The sequence below is a fragment of the Chelmon rostratus genome, chromosome 23 (genome assembly GCF_017976325.1).
Source record: "Chelmon rostratus isolate fCheRos1 chromosome 23, fCheRos1.pri, whole genome shotgun sequence".
Taxonomy (NCBI): Eukaryota; Metazoa; Chordata; class Actinopteri; order Chaetodontiformes; family Chaetodontidae; genus Chelmon; species Chelmon rostratus.
Window position 1 is genome coordinate 16,314,159 of NC_055680.1, and position 21,003 is coordinate 16,335,161.

Sequence of the window (21,003 nt, forward strand, 5' to 3'; positions counted from 1 at the left end):
GATAACTTTCATCTCCTAAAGGCGGATACCGATAACACACACATATACCTAACATCATGACATCAATACCACAAACAAAACCAAAAACAGCGGCGCACAGTGAGAGGCGGTTGCTACGCAACGTACGTGTTTACTTTCAGAGCCGCTGCGCAGTGAGAGATGCGACAGACGAGAGTAGGCTCATTTTAAATCAATAAAATATGTTTTAATCACTATTTTATGTCACATTATTGAATGTTTTAGTAGTAAGCCGTGTTCTAAGCGGGATAACGTTTAGTGAGCAGGTTCCTATGGAGAAATAAACCCCACCGCTTCGCGTCGGGCTTCTATGTCATTCTGAAGAAAGATACATTAGCCCTTACTTAGACTGACAGGGCAGTCCATAGTATGCTGCATTCAAGGTGTAACGTACATTCCCCCGTTCCATCGTTTGGTAGTTGTTCTTTCGACCTTTTTAAGTTCATGTTTCTATTTTTTATGTGTAACATGTGTAAAAATGCTGCGAATGTTGTTTTCTGGCATGAGGGGGTATTCTTGATTTTTCCCAGTGAGAAAGAGTTTTTCTGATTATGCCAACGTCACATGAATGCAGCATTCACTGCAGGCCATTCGGGTCTCATAGTGGGAGCGAGGCACTGCCGTGCTGACAAAAACACATATGTTATCGGGGCTGTTCGTCATGATATCGGACTTAACGGAATGACGTCATAATTTCCTGTTATCGGCCCGATAACTATCGTGCACCCCTAATTTTTTCCTTAAGTACAATCAGTCAGAAAATAATTGGAAAGTCATAAAACCATCCAGAACTTGATTTTTGCTGGTAAGTTTTTGTGGATCATCAATGACATAACAGATGCAACTGAGCTGTAGCTTTATTTTATCTTGAATAGCAGCTCCAGTCCAGATTTCCTCCATATTTGACCAATAAGACGAGTAGCATTGACATTTAATGCATATTGCACCTTGTAAAGATCGTTTTCTGGTCGTCAGGGGGAGGGCGTGGCATACAGAGGCCGAGTTTTACTGGAAGTTACCACAAAACTGATGGACAAGCCGGAGCAGAAAACCGAAGACATACCGTCAGATGACCTGCTGGTGGTGGAGGTGAGCAGGAAGGAGGGTATAAAAGAGGATATAAAGACTTGAACACGCAAAGAAAGTCGTCATCCATCCTTCCCTCTTTCTCTACAGAAGTTTCTCAGGAAGAGGAAGTTCTCCCTCTTCGTCGCGTTCTACTCGGCCACGCTCCTCCAGGACGTCGACGACGCCATCCAGTTCGAGGTCAGCATCGGTAACTATGGCAACAAGTTTGACTACACCTGCCTCCCTCTGGCCTCCACCACCCAGTTCAGCAGGGCCGTGTTTGACGGTAAGTGAAATGTCTGGTGAAATTATTCATGTGTGCAAGAAATAGTTCTAGTTTGCACAGATCAGACTCACTTCAAGACTCGAGAGGTTTTATTTATTTTACTGATATTTATCTGAGCTTGTGTGTTTGTTACAGGCTGCCACTACTACTACCTCCCGTGGGGAAACGTAAAGCCCGTGGTGGTTCTGTCTTCAGAGTGGGAAGATATCAAACCGAGGATTGATGCTCTCAACATGCTGCTGGCTGTCATAGAGAGACTGGTGGGTGTCGCATCCGTGTGTGTGTGTGTGTGTGTGTGTGTGTGTGTGTGTGTGTGTGTGTGTGTGTGTATGTGTGTGCGTGGGTGGGTGCGTGTATGTGTGTTGTTGTACATCTACCTTCATTAGGAAATTTTTAGGTTTTAGACCTTGAAAATAAAAAAATAAAGACATTCCTCTCTTATATTGAATATTTGCCATCTGAATGTTTGTGTGTGTGCGTGTGCGTGTGTGTGTGTGTGTTCAGGAGGAGGCCCTGCAGCGGGTGCAGCTGGAGGTGAAGGCAGGCAGTGATCTGGAGGAGGTGGAGCTCCGAGTGGTCGAGCTGTTGGATCAGGTCATCACTGACTGCAGGTAAACACTGAAACTGTATCTATGATATAACATGCAATCATATAACAAATCACATGTATAAATAAGTGCATTTAGACTTTAAAGTACATAATACTTCTCTAGCTCATTTAAAATGCAGGAGTTTTACTCTTAATGGAGTATTTTAACATCGCTACTTTTACTCAAGTAAAAGATTTTCTGATCTTCTTCTTCTTCACTGTTTTTCTCGTTGTCGTCAACATCACTTCACTTAATATACTGAAAAGAACAAAGTTTTGGAGGGAATTTCCTTATTGAGACATGTTGGACTCTTGCATTCTTCTCTCTTGCACGACTTCAGAATGCAAACACATGCTGCAGTCCTGCTCATTTATTTCTGTGTGTTGTCCCCGTCTCACACTTCTCTCTCTCTCTCTTCTTTCTCCAGTGAAGAGCTGCCCTCTCTCGACCACTGGCAGTGTGCGACCCCTTTGGACCGCTCACTGAGGCACATTCGCGTCCTCCACCTGCAGCAGATCGTTGCGGCGGCGCTCGCTCTCAAACACGGACCCGCCACCGAGCTGTCCACAGTGCTGGAGCAGGCTGAGGACTGGGCCAGCAGGCTCAGGGCCTTGGTTGAGGAGGTGAGTGTGTGTACATTAGCTGGGCCGGAGGACGAGGTAACACAGCAGGTAACAGTCATGCTACATGCCAGCTTCAGTACTTCTTCCACAATTTATGGTGCATGACAATAGCAAGATCAGGTCAAAAAAGAGCACAACTAATAATCTCTCTCTCTCTTTTTTCTCTCTGTACTCTATGTCGCTCGCCCAGCCTCAGAACAGTCTTCCAGACATTGTGATATGGATGCTGCAGGGCGACCGCAGGGTGGCGTACCACCGCATCCCAGCACACACTGTGATCTTCTCCCAGCAGCACTGTGGGAAACACTGCGGACAGCTGCAGACCGTCTTCCTCAAGGTGAACACACACACTCAGAAACATGCATTTTATCTTGTGAAATGAGGTTTTACCTTGCTGTGTGTGCTGTGCAGTACCCACAGGGCAGTGGTGGAGAAGCCAAGCTTCCTGGTCAGCTTAGGGTCAAAGTCTGGTTTGGATTGGCTGCTGACGTCAAACACTTCAACCAACACGCTGAAGGAAAACTGTCCGTCTTTGCAGAGACGGTAAGATGCTGCTGCTGGGAACGAAGATCTGAGCGCTGTGATCAGAAATTAACTCATCTTCAGGCCCCCTCATCAAATTTGATGAAACTGAATCTTACACCAAGAGTTGACTGATCAATGAGCCCAGACTGACCATCAGTACTGTCGCTAGCAGACTTATCAGCTGCAGTTAGCTAATTAAGCTAACAGCAGCTCCATGGGGGGCATTATGCATCATCCCGTGACCCAGATCTCTGTTCCTGCAGTATGAGAACCAGACCCGACTCGCTCTGGTGGGCAGCTGGGGAACTACAGGTTTAACCTACCCCAAGTTCAGCGACGTCACTGGAAGAGTGAAACTGCCCAAAGAGAGCTTCAAGCCCTCACCTGGCTGGACCTGGGCTGGCGACTGGTACATCAGCCCTGAGAAGACGTAAGTGTGTGTTACCCACTATTCATATGTTCACACGACCTGCCTCAAATGATCGCTGAAATTATTATTATTTTAATTCTTCAAACTTTACCACAGAAGATGGAGCCACTTTTTTGTGTGTGTGTGTGTCATGTGTCTGTGATGATAAACCCTCAGACTGCTGTATGACGTGGACGCCGGTCACATGACCTTCACAGAGGAAGTGTTTGAAAACCAGATGAGGTTGCCGGGCGGACAGTGGATCGGCATGCCGGAGGGCTACACTGACGTGGTACGTGTGTGTGTTTCTGCACCTTTAATGGCTTCACTCATCTCTGTAAATCTAATGAATGTGTACGTCAGAACGGGGAGAAGGCGGTGCCGAAGGACGAGGTGGAGTGTCCTCCAGGTTGGACGTGGGAGGAGGTGGAGTGGAGCGAAGATCTCAACAGGGCTGTGGATGATCAAGGTGCGCACACACACACACACACACACACAAAAACCAACCCATCAACAACAAAAGCTAAATTAAACACTAACAAGCCCCATTCTGTGTGTGTCCAGGCTGGGAGTACGGCATCACCATCCCTCCAGACCGCCGCCCCAAGTCGTGGGTGCCGGCAGAGAAGATGTACCACACGAACCGAAGGAGACGATGGATCCGAATGAGACGACGGGACCAGCAGAAGATGGAAGCTCTCAGAAAGGTAGACAGAGATCTTCCACCGCTGAAGTTAAGCCAGTAAAGCTTCACTGATCCATCCATCTGGATCAATAATCTTGAAGCATTTACATTTCTTTTTCATCTCTCATGTCATCCTGTTATGTGAACTGTTGAACCGTCCTGTTTCCGCCACTAGATGGTGCTCTAGTTGCACAAATGGGCAAGAAAGCAGCTGAAACACACAGAGGCTCAGAGTGGTGTGTGTGTGTGTGTGCGTGTGTGTGTTTACAGCAGCGTCCGGACGAGACGGAGAGGGAGGGCTGGGAGTACGCCTCGCTGTTCGGCTGGAGGTTCCACTTGAAGCCGAGAAAGACGGACAGCTTCAGGAGGCGCAGGTGGAGGTGTCGCATGGAGCCGCTGGAGAAGACGGGACCGGCCGCCATCTTTGCTCTGGAGTGTTCTCTGGTGAGAGAATCAGACATAACAGGATAAAAACTGTGTTTACTGGTCAGTTTTCATGAATTACCACATTCATTATTACATACAGTAAAATGCTAAGTAATAGCATTTAAAATACACTACATGGCCAAAAGTATGTGGACACCTTAACACTGTGCTTTCATACATCCTTGTATGTAATCTTGAAATTCATTGGAACTAAAAGGCCCAATCCATTAGGAACTACCCCAGATAAAATATACACAAAAGTGTGATTAGAGTGTGCTTCTACAAGTCAGTGTTGCCTGTTCTTTTCTTTCTGAATGTGATCTTCATCTTCCTTTCTTTCGGCCTCCTCCTCCTCCTCCTTCCCCCACAGAGTAGCATAGAGGACAAGAACGATGACAAGTCAGTCACAACAACGTTTGGAGTCAACAGACCGACCATTTCCTGTTTCTTTGACCGTAAGACATTTTTTTACCCTTCCTTTTCTCTCTCATAGTCTTCCTCCTTCTTCATTCCTCCACCTTTTTGTCAATGCTATGGTGTGTGTGTGTGTGTGTGTGTGTGTGCGTGTGTCTAGGTGGCACCCGCTACCACCTGCGCTGCTACCTGTACCAAGCCAGAGACCTGCCGGCCATGGACAAAGACAGCTTCTCAGGTACCGTGCAGTGAATTCTTTAAAATCTTCACTGTGTTTCTCACAGCGTTTCTGTCATGTGTAAAGAATAATGCTGATAACTTGCGCCATCTGGTGGCCGGAAAGTTCAGTTTGTGAAAAACTGACCTCAGTTTTCTCCAATGTGAAACAGACAGGAGTGAGGGCGCCACAGAAACACTGTTTGTTCACCAAGTGCACATCAGGTCTTTTTACTGTGTTTCCCTGAATGTAACACAGCCTGTGAGCTGACGTGGAGCTCTCGAATGGCGAGAGCTGCTTTACAATAAAGAAAGTGGATGTGATGATTTCCACCAGTTTTCGGGTCTCTGCACACAGTCTTTTGTAGAATTTGTAGACTTTTTCTTCTGAAAGCTCACAGCAGCATCCCAGAAAAGAAAATTTCCTCTCAGTTCACTGCTGCTGTTACGAAACTTCAATATGCTGCTTCTCAAAACATGAAGCTTTGAGGACACTGTGGCAGCAGGGAGCCCCATGTTTAAAAAGAGAGTGTACAGTGTGAAGAAATAAATGCAGCTGCATGGGTGGGAAAACAGTTTGTATGTAAGCACTTAAAACTGGAGCTAATTTTAATTAATTTGGAGTAATAAACGATAAAGATGAGGACTAAACATCAAAGGAAAAGGTTTTGCTCTATTTTAGCATTTTAGCATCGTTCAGCTTCTTGTTTTGGTTTTCTGGTCTCTCATCAGCATCATTTTCCACACAAAGCAGGAAGCTGTTTTCTGCTGTGCACCAAACCAAAGGATGCTGATGTCGCTCCACATCCTTTTTTGTTTATTTATTCAGCAATTTTTTTTATTGATGCAAAAAGAAAACAGTAAAGACTTTGCATATAAAACAATGAAAGAAATCAGGCTAAAATATACAAGGACAGACAGCAAAAACAGGGCGCAGAACTCAGCATGAAACTTAACAAACCACAGAAATTATAATAATCACATACAATGATATACTACTATATTACTATAATAATAATAATAATAATAATAATAAACATGATGCACTTACTGTGACTTAGATGAGTATAATGTCATGTATTCATGGAAATCTGTTAAATGTGATATTTATAGATGAAAATAATGATGATAATAATAATACATGTATTAAAATATGAATAATTGGTAATAATGAGGGAAGAGTAAAAATAATTAATAAAATAATGATAGTTTGTAATTGTTATTTTGAGTGGTCAGCTATCTTAGTTTGGGGGACGATCTGAATGTATGTATGCGGATCTTAAACAATACAATATAACTGAATCATAATGATAACGATCATTAATGGGAGATTCATGTATGATATATATATATGATATGTCGCTCCACACCTGGTTGCAAAGCATGAAGATGTAGACATCTTCCAACCTTGACTTTCCAAATACAGACGTGTCTTTAAAGACACGGAGGGACACAGAAACTCTGCACATTAAAAACAAGGAAGTGAGCTTTAATATCAGGCAGAGTTCTTCTGTTTTTATAACGCCACAGACAGAGAGAGGGGCGTTTGAAAGGCTCAGATTATTAATAGAGGTGTGTGTTATTGCACCGAAAGATGGAGGGAGAGAAGGAGGGGAGGTTTAGAAAAGAGAGAGCGACAGAGAAAGAGAGGACAAAAAAAAGAAGAGAGCGAATGTTTTTCTTTTATTCGAAGCAGGTCATGGAAACTGCGGCTACTGTGCGCGTTAATCAGAAACCCACCGCAGCCTCAGATGTAAAAACAGAGACGAAGCCTTGAAAAACAGGGGGATGAATAGACGGAGGAGGAGAGAAATGATAGATGATGGAGGGAGGCTGGAGGGAAACACACACTCGGCGTAATGGATGAGTAGAGTTGATGGATGGCCTTCAGTTGTGTGTTAATCTGGTGTTAAATGGCATCTGGGTGGCCATGATTAAAGACTGAGTCATCTATCAAAGACTGAGCTCTTTCTTTTTTCAGTCTGTCTGTCTCTGTCTGTCCTCTGCTCTGTCTCCGTCCTTCTTTGTTTATTTTCACCTGTCTAAATCTCGGTCTAATCAGCGCCAGTGTTGGGAGTAGCTATTCTGTACTCGCAGGGCTAACTAGCGAGCTAACTGGCTAGCGCTAGTCAGTAACAGCGACTGTAGCTTCTCTCTGCTGGCGTCTTCACTTCCTCCTGGCTTTTTGTTCACCTTTTCAAACATTTCATTCAATGAGAAGTTATTGACGGCCGACAGTAAATCTCTCTGAACTCACAAGTTTGCTAAGTTAGCAGCCTTTTTGATCTGGTGTCATGGCCGCCGTCCCCGCCCTGATCACAGCCAATCAAAAGGAGAGAAATTTCTCTTTAGCTCTGTCTGTCTGTCTTCTTTGATTCACACATTTGTAGTACATATATCTTTTCCTTCCATCCTCTCTGTATCCTTTTCTCTCTCTTCTCACCCTCCATCTCTCTCTCCTTGTCCTCCACCCATTCTTTCCCCCAATCTCTCTCTGTCTCTACCTCTCTCTTCCCTGTCTTCGCTGTGTTTATGTACCCCTGTGGCTCCCACTGAGGTCCCCACTACTGCTGCTTCCCCTCCACACACACACACACACACACACACGCACACACACACACACACACACACTTACATAACCCCCCTGGGCTGTTTGTATTGCTGTTTATATGAGCTAACGGGCTGTTGGGAGTGGACAGTAATTGAATGGGTCACCATGGGTGGTGTGCCTCTTATGTGTGTGTGTGTGTGTGTGTGTGTGTGTGTGTGTGTGTGTGTGCATATGGATGTCCAAGGTTAATTGAGGGCTGGTGGGAAAATGCAACTTAGCTTCTGTTTACTCTGATTCTAACGGCTCCATAGAGACTCTTTACTCTGCCTGAAATAACAAACTACTCACTGTGTGTGTGTGTGTGTGCATAACTGTACATACATGTGTGTGTCTATCCATGTGTCCACATTATACATTGTGCGTGTGTGTGTGTGTGTGTGCGTGTGTGTGTTAACATGGAGTAGAGTGGTCGCGCTCGGCATTCCCGAGCTGCTGATGTCACTGTGTGGGACGCCGGGATAGTTTGGACACACACACACACACACACACACACGGACACAAGTTTGTGCTGCCAGCTTCAACCATAACATCGTCGTCTTCTCTGGATGTTAGGACAGCAGCGTAAACTGAGGCTCATGAGCGCCTGTTATGATCTGACCTGGAGTCTGTTCACTGTCAGTTTATTTATTTCATCTCTTTTTGCATGTAAAAAGTGAGAAAAGTTACTTTACTTTTTTACTTTTTCATTTACTCAATTAGTACAATTTTGAGGTACTCCCTTTTATGTTTCTTTATACTTCTACATTTCACAGGGTTTATTTTACTTTTACTTGACTACATCTATTTGACAAGCTGTAGGTACTAGCTACTGTTCAAATGAACATTTTACACTAAAAAACATACGATCAGCCTATAAAATACAAATACAGTTAGTTAATGATTGAACCAGTGGCTGCTCTAGTTTGACGCCATCGTCATGTCTCAGATGTTATCTCAGATGTCGTCGATGGGACTTTCCCCCTGAAATGTCCTCGCTGTCAAAGACAGAAGCACAAGAATACACACGATGGGTAGACGTTACTTCCAGCCGTGTGTTTGTTCCAGGGACTCCAGTGACAGACACACACACACACACAAAACAAACTTCAGCGCTCGACTGCGAGTTAACAGTTTTCTGCTGTTATTTTTTTATGTCTTTTGGCGTCTGTCGCCTACTCCTGTGGCGTCTCTGCAGCGTGCTTCTCAGAGCTCATCTGTCAATCACGCAGACTGTGTCTTCTTCGTTTCTGGAGATGGTGTTTTGTTCTTTGTGCTGTGTTCGTGTTGGTTATCATGCTAACATGCATGCTATCCACTAAAGGCTGCATATCGACGGCCCTTTCAAACAACAAACGAAGACATTGTTAGCCGTGCTAGTGAGTGAGTGTAGGGAAGGCGGCATCAGTCAGTCTGTCAGTCTCTCAACTGAGTGGAAAACCATGAAATTTGATTCAGGCAGTCATGGTTTGACCTTCCCACTGGCACCACCTTGAAGTTTACATTTATTGTTTTGACTGTCCCAACATCTATTGGATGGACTCTTTTCAAGCTCTCGGACAAGCAGTTGAAAGATTTATCTCTGTTTTATTTTGTCGTGCTCTCTCCTCAGACCCCTACGCCATTGTGTCGTTCCTCCATCAGTCCCAGAAAACAGTGACGGTGCGAAACACTCTCAATCCCACCTGGGACCAGACGCTCATCTTCTATGAGGTGGAGATTTTTGGCGACCCCGAGGTCACGATGGCCACTCCGCCCAACGTCGTGGTGGAGCTTTACGATTCGGACACATACGTGAGTGTGTTTTTTTTTTTTTTTTGCATTCTGTCCTCGCTGAGGCTGCAGTCAAGCATCGAGCATCATGCCAGGAACAAGAACTGTGAAATGCTCTGTGTGTTCGAAACGTTCAGGGTGCAGATGAGTTCATGGGCCGCTGTGTGTGCCAGCCCTCCCTGACTGCCTCCCCTCGTCTGGCCTGGTTCCCCATTCGCCACGGGGACAAGAACGCCGGCGAGCTGCTGGCCGCCTTCGAGCTCATACGCAGAGAAAAGGTCAGAGGTCAACCTTCCATCATCACCACTTTATTAATCCTCCATTGTCTTCAGTGGGAATTTTAATTAAATGTATTTTAATATTTTAATTATCTTATAACAATGTGTCTACAGCCAGCAGTTCACCATATTCCAGGCCAGGAGGTCAGTTCATGATTTTCTTTCATTTTTTCTCCCCCACTCTTTGTTTTCTGGGATTAATCGCTCTTCGTTTCCCTCTCTCATACGTTTCCAGCCTGTAAAATGAAACTTGTTCTTGTCTCACCTGCAGGGAGACATCGTGACCTCCACCCACGTTCTAGATGAGGTGAGACGGCTGAAAGCGGAGCATCTACTCACATATTGATTAAAAACAAATTAAAATAAAAAAAAGACTTTGATGTTGTGTGATGGGGGGATGGGGAAGTCTATTTGACCCAACCAGGAACTTCTTTGTGAGAAAAGGTTGATATGAATTTTCTCTAATGGGATTTTTCATTTTCTCTGTGCTGATAACAAGCATCTCAGAACAGTCGAGGAACTTCTGATGCATTTTTGCAGGATATGAAATTTAAAGTCCTTCATCTGATGTTTCGCCTGTTGCTGAAATTTGAAACCTGCACTTCTTCGCTTTTATTTCACTGCTCTGTTTCTTTTTTCGTCTCTTTTTCTTCGATGCCTCTTCCTCAGTTGATGTTTCCAGGATTCCTTGTTGAAAACCTGCAGCAATGGGTACAATGTGCACATACAAACACAGAAACACACTCATGCTGTGTCATGTTCACCGCCTGCACAGCACACAGAGCTTCATCATTCATGCATGTTCAATTGTCCTTTTGTTTTCATTTGTTCACACTTACATAATTCAAACTTCCACTAACATTTTGTTACCTCTTGTATATTTTGTTGATTTGTTTGTGGAAGGCCAGAGAGGATATTTGTAAAGATGATATTTGTGTCCTTCACGCATAAAACTTTTCTGACTTGACACTTTTTTTGTATTTTTGTGTTGTAACATCACAAGCTGTGGAAATTTTCATTCTTTTTAAGTTTGTAGTATATCCAACATTTTTTACACAAGAATAGATATTAGTTCTTTGTTATTAATTAATTTGTACTCAATGATTAATTATCAGGAGAAAACATACCGTAAACTAACAAACAAGACAAGTTAAACATGTCCTCTATCCACAGCCTCTCTGTACTCATGTACCAGTAACAGACTTGTTTTGTGAAAAAACCTGCACTGGTCTTGACTTGAATGTTACATTTGTGTTATTTTAACGCTCTAAAACCCATCTGACATGTTCATACTAAACATCAAGTCATTAAACAGCCATTTAATCTCCTTTGAAGAAGACTGCCGGTCTCGTTTTCATGGGTTTTTCTTCTCGTGTTGATGATTGCTGATTCACGACTGTCCTGCTTTCCTACTGGCAGCCGGAGGAGTCGGACCTTCCATACCCGCCCCCTCAGAGAGAGCCCAACGTCTTTGTGGTTCCTCAGGGAATCAAACCTGTTCTGCAGAGAACCGCTATCGAGGTATTTCCTCAGATCTGAGAAGTTTTTTTTTTAGTTTTTTGTCAGAATTTTGCTGCAAACTGTCTTTGGTTGCAAAACTGGAAATGGTCTGCTGGTCGACTTGTCTCACTGTACGATCCAATATTTGTTGATTAGTTATTCTTCTATTTATCTGAGGTATTTCCATATATTTTTTACATTTATCTTGCATATTTTCCATTTTTTTCTCAGTTTGTTGATTTGTTTAACCTATAAAATGTCAGAAAGTAGAAAAAAAAAACCAAAACAATATCCATTATTATTATTATTATTGAATTTTCTTTCAAATAATAAAAAAAAGCGGGAAAATATTTGCTGATTACAGCTTTTAAAATGTGAGCATTTGCTGCTGTTCTCCGATCGATTTCATTGTAACTTGAATATCAGTGAGGTTTGGACCAATTTCATGACAGCACGCTGGACCCTATGTTATTAATGATTAAATGATTACCTCATTAATCTGAAAAAATAATTATTAATGAATTCTTAATAAGGATTTGTATTTGTCTTCCTCTGTCAGATCTTAGCGTGGGGGGTTCGTAACCTGAAAAGTTTCCAGCTGGCCAGCGTCACCTCCCCGAGCCTGCAGGTGGAGTGTGGAGGCACCGTGGTCCAGAGCTGCGTCATCCGCAGCGTGAAGAAGAAGCCCAACTTTGACATCAATAAGCTCATTCTTGACGTGGTGAGAACAAGGAGAAACACTGCACACATACTCACATTACGCAGATGTAATCAGCGCCGAGGCTCGCCGCTTTCATGCCTAATGAGAGTTCTGCTGTGATGTGGTTTGCACCGCTCATTTATCTTCATCAGTGAATCCACAACAATGGACTCCACTGTTCCTTCTCCTCCTCCAGAAAAACTAGAACTAATCTAATTCTGAATGTGGACGTTGGCTGTCAGCAGACGCTGCAGTCGTAGATGCTTCCAGCTCGGTCGCAGAGCCGTTTCCAGCAAAAAGGAACATTTCTGCAGTTCAGGGTTGTAAAGATGCATTGTGGGAGACTTTTCCAACGGCTACCTGTCTATATGTTGCTGATGCTGGGTCACTGCAGGGTGAAGATTTTTATCTGAATGTGTCTGTGCTACAACTGCTGACTTGGGTCTTTTAAACGGGACTCCACTGTAGAACGAGGTCATAAATGTCACTGTATCTAAATCAGGCAACGTGCATCTTCAAACACTGACACAGACATGGCTGTGACACATGACAGGTAGAGTAAATATCAGAACTCAACAAGAAACTGTGATTTTTAAGGTCACGTTTGCTCTAAAATCTCAAAAACTCACTTAGATTGAGTTTGACTTTAGAATGTGTTTCCTGATTTGACGTGAGGTTCCCATCTCAAAGTCAACCTTTGTTGAACTTTTGTCTGCTGTTTTTCATGGTCGACATCTACAAAACGCTGGTATATTTTGTCTATTATGAATTTAGTCATTATTCTGGACAATTAAGGGCAGAGCGGCAATGTTAATTATTACATCATATATTCCGGAACAACTCAAAGCAAATTTGACTGTACCTTTAAGTGAAACATTCATTTAAAGTGGCTCTAATCATTATTTTGGTCTCACTTCATATTAAAGTCAACATATTCACCATTATCTGGTTGCTCATGAGCATGAATACCAGCAGCACCTCGACTCTTAACTAGTAATTTGAAAGATTTGAAAGACACACAAATCGCTTCACACCTGCTGGATGTGTACATATGGAACTGTTTGCAAACAAGTTTTACATATCAGTCAAAATTTTAAAGGGGCCAAAAGACAAAAATCAGTGAACGCAATTCTTGATTTTCCAACTGACCTGAAATTTCATCTTAAAAAAAAAAAAAAAAAAGAGAACAGAGATGCAGAAAAGTTTAGAGTTCACGTATCTCGTGCTAAGTTACTGGAAAAATAGAGCTGTTTTTCCAAGGCTGCTGGGGGGGGCGGGGGGGTCTTAGCACTCAGAGCTGACACCTCTTGTGATGACTGTGGATCACCCAGAAGGAGCTGTGTGGGAGAAGCACGAAAAGTGTTGAACGGTCTTGAAATTCCACGTTCAGGAAGCCGACATGAGCCACGTTCTGGCCCGAAGAGCTCAGCCTGTGGTGCTTCTGTCAAGAGAGATGAATGGGTCGAATAGAAATATGAACGATTCTGTCGGAAAAGCTGTTTTCTTCCGTTGCCTTTGTGCAGTTATTAAACTGCGCAAACAGTAAAAGGGTTTATTTGGTAAAGCAAATAAACGAATGGAGACGTGGTTTTCCTCTGAAGTGGTTAGTTATTTCGTGGTCAGAGATATCTTTGATGCTGAAATACATCCCAGAATCGTTATTTTACTGCTGCATTTGGGAAATTTTGCGAGTCAGCGTTCAGCCATACTCGTCGCTTAGGGAAGCAGTCAGTGAGTCATTGATCAGCACTGTTCTGCTTCTACATGTCAGTAGAAATCTGACTGAAACAAATGCAGGTATTAATAATTTGTCGCCTTAAAGTATCAATTGACATGTTCAATAATCTTATTGAACATGACATCTTAATCATTAAATACCATGTTATTTTGATCTTGAAGTATTACCAGCAAAATGTACCTCGAGTATCAGACTGAAAGTACTCATTCTGCAGTAAAATAGCATGTATTATTATACAGTATAAGATATTAAGTAGCTTTGTTGTGTCGTAGATACATTTTAGGGGGCATGAGATGATTAATGGACGACTAATTGTTTTTAGACTTTTTTTTTTAGAAACAACACACAAACATCTGAAACACCAACAACTTTTATCAATAAGTTATAAAAGTTGGGAACCACTAGTTTAAGCTTTAATAATCCACCGCGTTTAATGAGCTTATCGTATCTGTATTTTAATGTGAAATCTTACCATGCAAGTAGCTTGTAACTACTTTGTCAAGTTATCAAAGTAGTGGAATGAAAGTACAGTATTTCCCTACAATATAATACAATATTTGGACTTAAGTAAAGTACTTGAAAAAAATATTATAATAGTTAGTTTTTTTTGTTTTTTTTTACTTTATTTATAGTTTTTCCATTTATAAACAAACATGCCCCCCCCCACCCCCAAAAATCAAGCCTGAAAAAATAAATAATACAAACTGTATACTAACAAAATAATAATAACAATAACAATTATTGAATGAGTACATCTATAAATAAGTAAACATATGCAAACATTTAGGATTTATGTATGACACATATTTATGTGAAACATAGAAAAAATAAATACATAAAAAAACATAAATAATAATAATTAAAAACAAAAGGGGATATTACTCCATTACACATACTCCGACAGGGAAACTTTTTATGATAGGTTCAGGTTTTTAACATATTCAATGAAAGGGCGCCAGGTCACACTAAATTTTCCATAACAATTAGTCCGACTGTGTCTCAGTTTTTCTAGCTGCAACAAAGAGAGCATTTCTTTAGTCCAATTAATAAAAGAGGGGGGGTTTATCTGATTTCCACTGAAGGAGAATGAGTCTTCGGGCCATTAGTGAAGCGAAGGCGATTGCCTTAGCTTGAGATGTAGAAAGTGTAATTTCTGGAGGAGGGATCCCAAAGATCGAAATATGTGGGGATGGGGCAATTGTTTTGCCACTTATGCATGAAAGAACCTCAAAAACTTTTTGCCAGAAACTGCTCAAAGACTGACAGTGCCAAAACATATGACCTACAGTTGCTAAACTATGATGACATCTTAACACATTGGGCTGACATTAGGATATGTTTTAGCAAGTTTTACATTTGAGTAGCACTTGAAACTGAGTAAGGCACTGTCTAATACAAAAAGAAGAAGAGTGAATGCCTTCTAGACTGCGCTGCCAAAATTCCTCAGAGAGTATAATGCCCAAGTCCTGTTCCCAAGCTAATTTTGTTTTGCCCCATGAGGGTGGATTAATATTTTGAATCATAGTATAGATTTTGGAAATATTACCTTTTTTATAATAGTTAGTTTTGAGCCATTTTAGGGAAAAATAAAATGTTCTGCCTGGTTCTCCAGAAATCTTATTACTGTTGCTGAAAGAGTCCTTCCTGTTCTTCAAAAATCCATTTTAAAGCTTCTGTTCCAGATGAATCCACGGCTGATCATTCACTGTGTAACTTTCATTTGTATGGTCATAAAACAGCTTTTCACGTCTCTACCTAACTTGACGTGATTGTCACACGGTGACTGGATACAACAGACAGTTTCTTTGAGTCGCTCATTTATTTTAATCAGCACAAAACCACAATATTGAAAGCAGGAGCCTCACCAGTCCTTATTTATTCTTCAAATGTAAAACTGCCCTGCGTGGATGTTTCCACTGAGTTTACATCGGTGCCATTGCATTCCACCTAAGTGTTTTCTTATGAAAACCTAAACTGAAATATGGAAATCTCATGCACGTTTTTTCCAAAGAGCGGCTCCAGAACGGCCTCAGAGTTTAATGTTAACAATATTAAGGCCTGAAGTTGATCACCTCAGTGTTTTATTATGACAGCTTTAACTGGAGCATGGAAATAGTCACATATTTTTCCCTCAAATACATATCCTTACTTTGGCTCCGGCAGTTTAATGTTAACAAGATTAAGGTCCTGTGTTGACCACCGCAATAGTGTGACAGCCTCAACCGGACTGTGGAAATATGCACATATTTTTCCCTGAAATTCAGCCCCTGAAAGGAGTCCAAGCATTTAATGTTAACAATATTAAGGTCTTAAGTTGACTGCGTAAGTGTTTTCGTATGGCACGGGGGCATAAGAAAATGTCATGTGCATAGTTTCCTTGAATACAACTCTTTGAAGAGCCTAACCACCTAATGTTAGCTCTCTCGGTTTATTGTGTGAGTTTAGCATCATCAGCCCCACTTAAGCCTTTTTAAAGCCAGAGAGGTCAGATGGATTACAGCTACCGAGGCATTTTTTTCTTGAGCCAGCCCGACTAAATGAGAGCATTACGGGGATGAATGGTTAAATGTAGCTGCTGTAAAGGCTCGAGAAGGTGAATATTTAGGCTGCTTGTCTAGAATCAGCTTTGAAACGAGTGAACCCCTATATTATCAGCAGCTATAAGAGATTTACGACAAGCCCGTTTTTTCAGCAAGTGCTGGTCTGTTTGTGTGCTGAAGCTTTGTGGGATGTATTAAATTCACGATGTATAACTCCGACAGACTGAACACTGTGCAGCACACGGACAGACTTTAGCACATGTTTTGCTGTGTTTCAAACTGAGTCAGAAAACCAGGCTGTTCATTAATTGCACACATCAGCAATAACTTGTCGCATCAGGGAAAGCACAGGTGAAGCTAACGTCCAGTTCCATCAAGTGTCCAGTAGGCCAGAAAACAAAATACCAGGTTAAAGTTTCTTCTCATTCAATTAGCGCAGCTATGTTTAAAGAATATAAATGCCTACAGCACTCTCATTTAGCCAGAAAAGGCTCAAGAAACGAGCGGAAAACATGAAGATGTTGGTCTTTGTGGTCTTATTACCTCTCTGGCTTCAAAAAAGGTTCACTGATGATGCTGAAGGCAAACTATGAACTAGTCGGTAAACTACTGCAGCGGGTGAGCTAACTGCTAACACGCTACACATTAGCTCTCGGGGCTTATTTCTTTTTTAATGTGCTGTGTTAATTTACTTACTCCTGACATTTTGTTTTCAAAACTGAACATAATTCAATTCAGTAAAGTGCTTCTGTAAGGGGAAAAGGCTAGCACGCTTGTTAGCGTGATGGCTAACAAGTTCACAATAAGTTCACGCCGATTGTAAAGACGTGTTTGCACCATTGATTGCAGTCTCGTAACTGTCTTCTTTTGCAGAGATAGTTAAATAAAAGTTAATGGTATAACACAGCTTTACCATTGAAATGAATTGAATTTGCTGCAGAATTTGCACGTTTTAAATGCTAACATGACCACAATTTTCCTGTGACTGTCAATTTAACATGTAAGAATGAAACCACTTAATTAAAACAATCAATTAATATCAATACGCTGTGATAAAATAAATCTAGCTTGAAAAGTTTGTAAAGCTTAAGTCAAATTGCATAATAAGACAAAAACAGAGTGACAGTAATTCAAACTGCCAATCGCAACAGAAGCTGTGGTAACGTTTGATCACAGTCAAGGTTGAAATGTGGAAAAGAGCAGTAAGCTGTATTGTCATTTAAAATAAACGTTGCTGTTAATGGTGCCTCTTTACGTGCAAATCCTAAACTGAGATCTTAATTCATTCAAAGTGGAGTTTGTCTCCTGAAAGATCAAATCTCATTTCTTTTTGATTCGTCCTGATTCCTTCCTTCACGTGGGAGGGGTGAGCTGAAGTGTAAAGATGCCCTGATTGGACTGTCACCAAGGCGTAACCAATCAGCTTCAGGCAAGTAGGTGGCGTAACCAATTAGAATCAAGCGTTAGGGAGCCTTATGCAGCTGTGCGTCAGAGGACTCGCCTTGTCTCTTTTTATACGTCTCATCTTATTTCTTTCACATGTTCTTTCCCTTTCTTGTGTCATCCTCCATCACGCCTTTCTCTTTTTTAATCGCTCTTTCTTTTTCCCTTTTATTCCCCCCTTCTTTCCACAGAGACTCCCCCGCGAGGAGCTCTACATGCCGCCCATCGTCATCAAAGTCATCGACAACCGTCAGTTCGGGAGGAAGCCGGTGGTTGGTCAGTGCACCATCCGGTCGCTGGAGGAGTATCGGTGCCTCCCGGAGGAGCAGCGACCGGCGGAGGAGGAGGAGGAGGACGGATGGAGACGTAAGACGGGTGGAGGTAAACATGTCAAGCCATAAAGTCACACTGATCCTGAGTGTTAAACATGTCTCTCTGCTGTGTGTGTGCATGTGCAGGTGCGACGCCACACTTGATTTGTGAGGAGGTGTTTATTGACATCGATGACGAGGAGCCGCTGATGCCTGACCAGGTAAAACCCTCCTACAGGTGCTCACCACAAAGATCATCACTACCACCACTCTCAGTACAATGACCGTCAGCCGAATGCCTCCTACTACTCCTACTACTTTGATTTTTTAAAACAGCTGGTCACTGTAGTTTTTAGCTTAAATGCTGCATTTGTTGGGGACTATTTCTGGCTGTGGATTAATACGCATGTAGTGCTGCAGTGAGTATTTCTGGCAGGTTATAAAGAAAATCAGCTCAAAGCTTGCGGTGAAAATAAAGATGGTTTTCAGCTTTATTGAATTTCAGAGAGATTTCAGTCCTGATTTATTTGATGCATTTCCTGTGCTGCTTCACAATAAAAGCCCCTGTTGAGGTTTTTAATTTTAAGCAGCAGTGGGAAATGTTCGGTAGTGAACAGAGAGGCTTCTATCAGTGAGCTAAAACTAATGTGTGCATTGTTTCCTCTGAATCTGCTTGTGTTGGTACTTTGAATCCATCACAGAAATGGCGGACTCCGCCACTAACAGCTGACACTGCTATGCAGAGAGATGCTTGCTGAATGTAGACCCTTTGAGTGGCAGGGCTGCAGAAAACATGTCGAGTCTGTTGAACCCCCACCCTGCCTGACAAACAGAGTTCAGGGCAGGAAAGCTACTTTCAGCATATAACAAATCTACATTCTGAGTAACTTCTAAAAACACCACATACAGGCTCCTGTGAGTCTTCGCCAAGCTCTTCTCATTTGTCCAGTACTGATTGATAATCACCAGATTCTCATACAGGCGTCACGTTTAATGAACGAATCAAACCAGCAGATTCACAGAAAGAACTTTTGTTCTGCAGCTGAACTTTTGTTCCCCAGTTGCTCGTCATTACAGCTGAACCTACTGTAAGTGGTTTAATACCCAATGATCCAGAGATTTTTCCAAATGCATGGATGAGGAATGTGTGTGTGTGTGTGTGTGTGTGTCATGACATTTGTGTTGATGCTTATTTATCTGTTTGAGTGTGTAGATGTGTGCTTTTTCGGGTGTGGGGTGTTACAACCAATAAGTATAAAGGTCAAATATGAAACACTCATCTTTCCACAGGGAACATTTGTGTGTGTGTGTGTGTGTGCGTGCGTGTGTGTGTGTGTTAGTGTGTGTGTGTGGGTGTGCGTGCGTGCGTGTGTGTGTGTGTGTGTGTGTGTGTGTGTGTGTGTTCAGTGGTACCAGCGGCATAAATAAACATGATCTGACATGATGACATGGCAACCGTCTCTGCGGTGGGTGGTTACCGTGGCGACCACGAGACCCGCGCTCCTCACCAACCATTAACGTTCTCTCTCCATGTTTAAGACATTTAGCTTTCACTCCTCCCTTCTTTCTTTCTTTCTTTCTTTCTTTCTTTCTTCTTTCGCTTGTAAAGGAGGAACATGGAAACTATTTTCCAATCGACCTAATCCTTGTTCAAATTTCTCTGGTTTCAAACACACAATTTACAGTTTATCATGCGCACACACACACTCATACTGAAACCCACAGACTTAACCACACGTAACCCATGAAGAGACGTGCAGTAGTATCAAACAGTGTCTGCATGCTAAAACCAATACAGCCAACAAGCTCGGAGCTGTTTAATGTTTGGAGTGATATGACAAAGTGATTGATATGCGCATTAACACACACACAAGCACATTTTGAACTTTTGATCATGTGTGTAAGATGCTCACAACTTCTGAGGATCTTTATCTCAAAGCTAGTGTTCATTACTAGCTTGCTAGCATCAGTCAAAAGATAAAGATAAAGAGATAAAGAGATTGATCGTGACTTAAAACTTAATAACAGTGCCTCTGAGAGGAGGACTGAGTTGCTCACCACATCCACATGCCGTCATGGTCATCGCGAATTCTTAAACAGGAAAACGTGGTTCCCAGCCGTTTTCGCTTGTGACCTCATGATAAAAACCTATTTGTGACCCTCGGCACAGCTTATAAATCTTTGATGCAAGCGGTTCAGTCAAAGAGTTTGTTTCTTTTTCTACAGATGAAGATAAAAGCAGAAATCGTGGAGATGTGCTGCAGACAAAACTCAAGCAGCCACAAACTATAACAGAAGGAGGAAGTGAGGTGATGTTTTAAAGAGACTCGGGGTGGGTGGACGGGTCGCCAAAACATCGAACTTCAACATGAGAGACCACTGTTCGTGTCCCGTTTCCAACCAACAGTAAATGTTTTTTAAACCATGACCACAGTCATTCCCTAACCTGAACAAAGGACTTATTTTAGCTCAAACCGCAACATTTCCCAAAAGCTAACAAAGTTGTTATTATGCTCAAAGCTAATAAACAGATTTATTCATGGCTTCAGATCAGAAAATGCCTCCATATGACCTTCTAGCTTGTTGTTTAATTTGGAGGACTTCTTGGTGTAGAAGGTTTACAGTAATAAGTACGGTGGCCCTGAGAGCTTCACACATCGCAACACATGCAAACAGACGAAACACGTGCAAATATGACAACATTATAGCTGGTTTTACAACACAAAATGAGAAAACACAACCTACAGTACAGGAACGCTGCAAGCAGGGGACACTAAAAAGTGACGAGCACAGCTTGTTGTCCCACCAAAATATCTGTAATCTGTAATTGGCTGAGTTTTCGCACTGATTTTGTGTGGCCCCTGAATGCAACA

At 42.2% G+C, this 21,003-nt stretch overlaps 1 protein-coding gene across 3 annotated transcripts in view; it reads left to right on the forward strand.

Annotated features, from left to right (window-relative positions):
• The window catches only part of dysf (dysferlin, limb girdle muscular dystrophy 2B (autosomal recessive)), an 83,495-nt gene that overhangs the window by 19,372 nt on the left and 43,120 nt on the right, over positions 1–21,003 (forward strand). For 2 of the 3 annotated variants that reach the window (XM_041965639.1, XM_041965641.1), the window contains exons 18-40: positions 994–1,107; positions 1,195–1,372; positions 1,508–1,632; positions 1,877–1,983; positions 2,390–2,585; positions 2,776–2,922; positions 2,997–3,128; positions 3,374–3,540; positions 3,697–3,811; positions 3,883–3,988; positions 4,084–4,226; positions 4,475–4,648; positions 5,001–5,085; positions 5,205–5,282; positions 9,460–9,641; positions 9,758–9,898; positions 10,013–10,042; positions 10,170–10,205; positions 10,568–10,609; positions 11,318–11,419; positions 11,958–12,119; positions 18,011–18,185; positions 18,278–18,351. In XM_041965639.1, coding sequence (XP_041821573.1) covers positions 994–1,107; positions 1,195–1,372; positions 1,508–1,632; positions 1,877–1,983; positions 2,390–2,585; positions 2,776–2,922; positions 2,997–3,128; positions 3,374–3,540; positions 3,697–3,811; positions 3,883–3,988; positions 4,084–4,226; positions 4,475–4,648; positions 5,001–5,085; positions 5,205–5,282; positions 9,460–9,641; positions 9,758–9,898; positions 10,013–10,042; positions 10,170–10,205; positions 10,568–10,609; positions 11,318–11,419; positions 11,958–12,119; positions 18,011–18,185; positions 18,278–18,351 — 2,811 coding nt within the window. The remainder of the gene's footprint in view (positions 1–993; positions 1,108–1,194; positions 1,373–1,507; positions 1,633–1,876; positions 1,984–2,389; positions 2,586–2,775; positions 2,923–2,996; positions 3,129–3,373; positions 3,541–3,696; positions 3,812–3,882; positions 3,989–4,083; positions 4,227–4,474; positions 4,649–5,000; positions 5,086–5,204; positions 5,283–9,459; positions 9,642–9,757; positions 9,899–10,012; positions 10,043–10,169; positions 10,206–10,567; positions 10,610–11,317; positions 11,420–11,957; positions 12,120–18,010; positions 18,186–18,277; positions 18,352–21,003) is intronic. The other variant, XM_041965640.1, reaches the window with a different exon arrangement.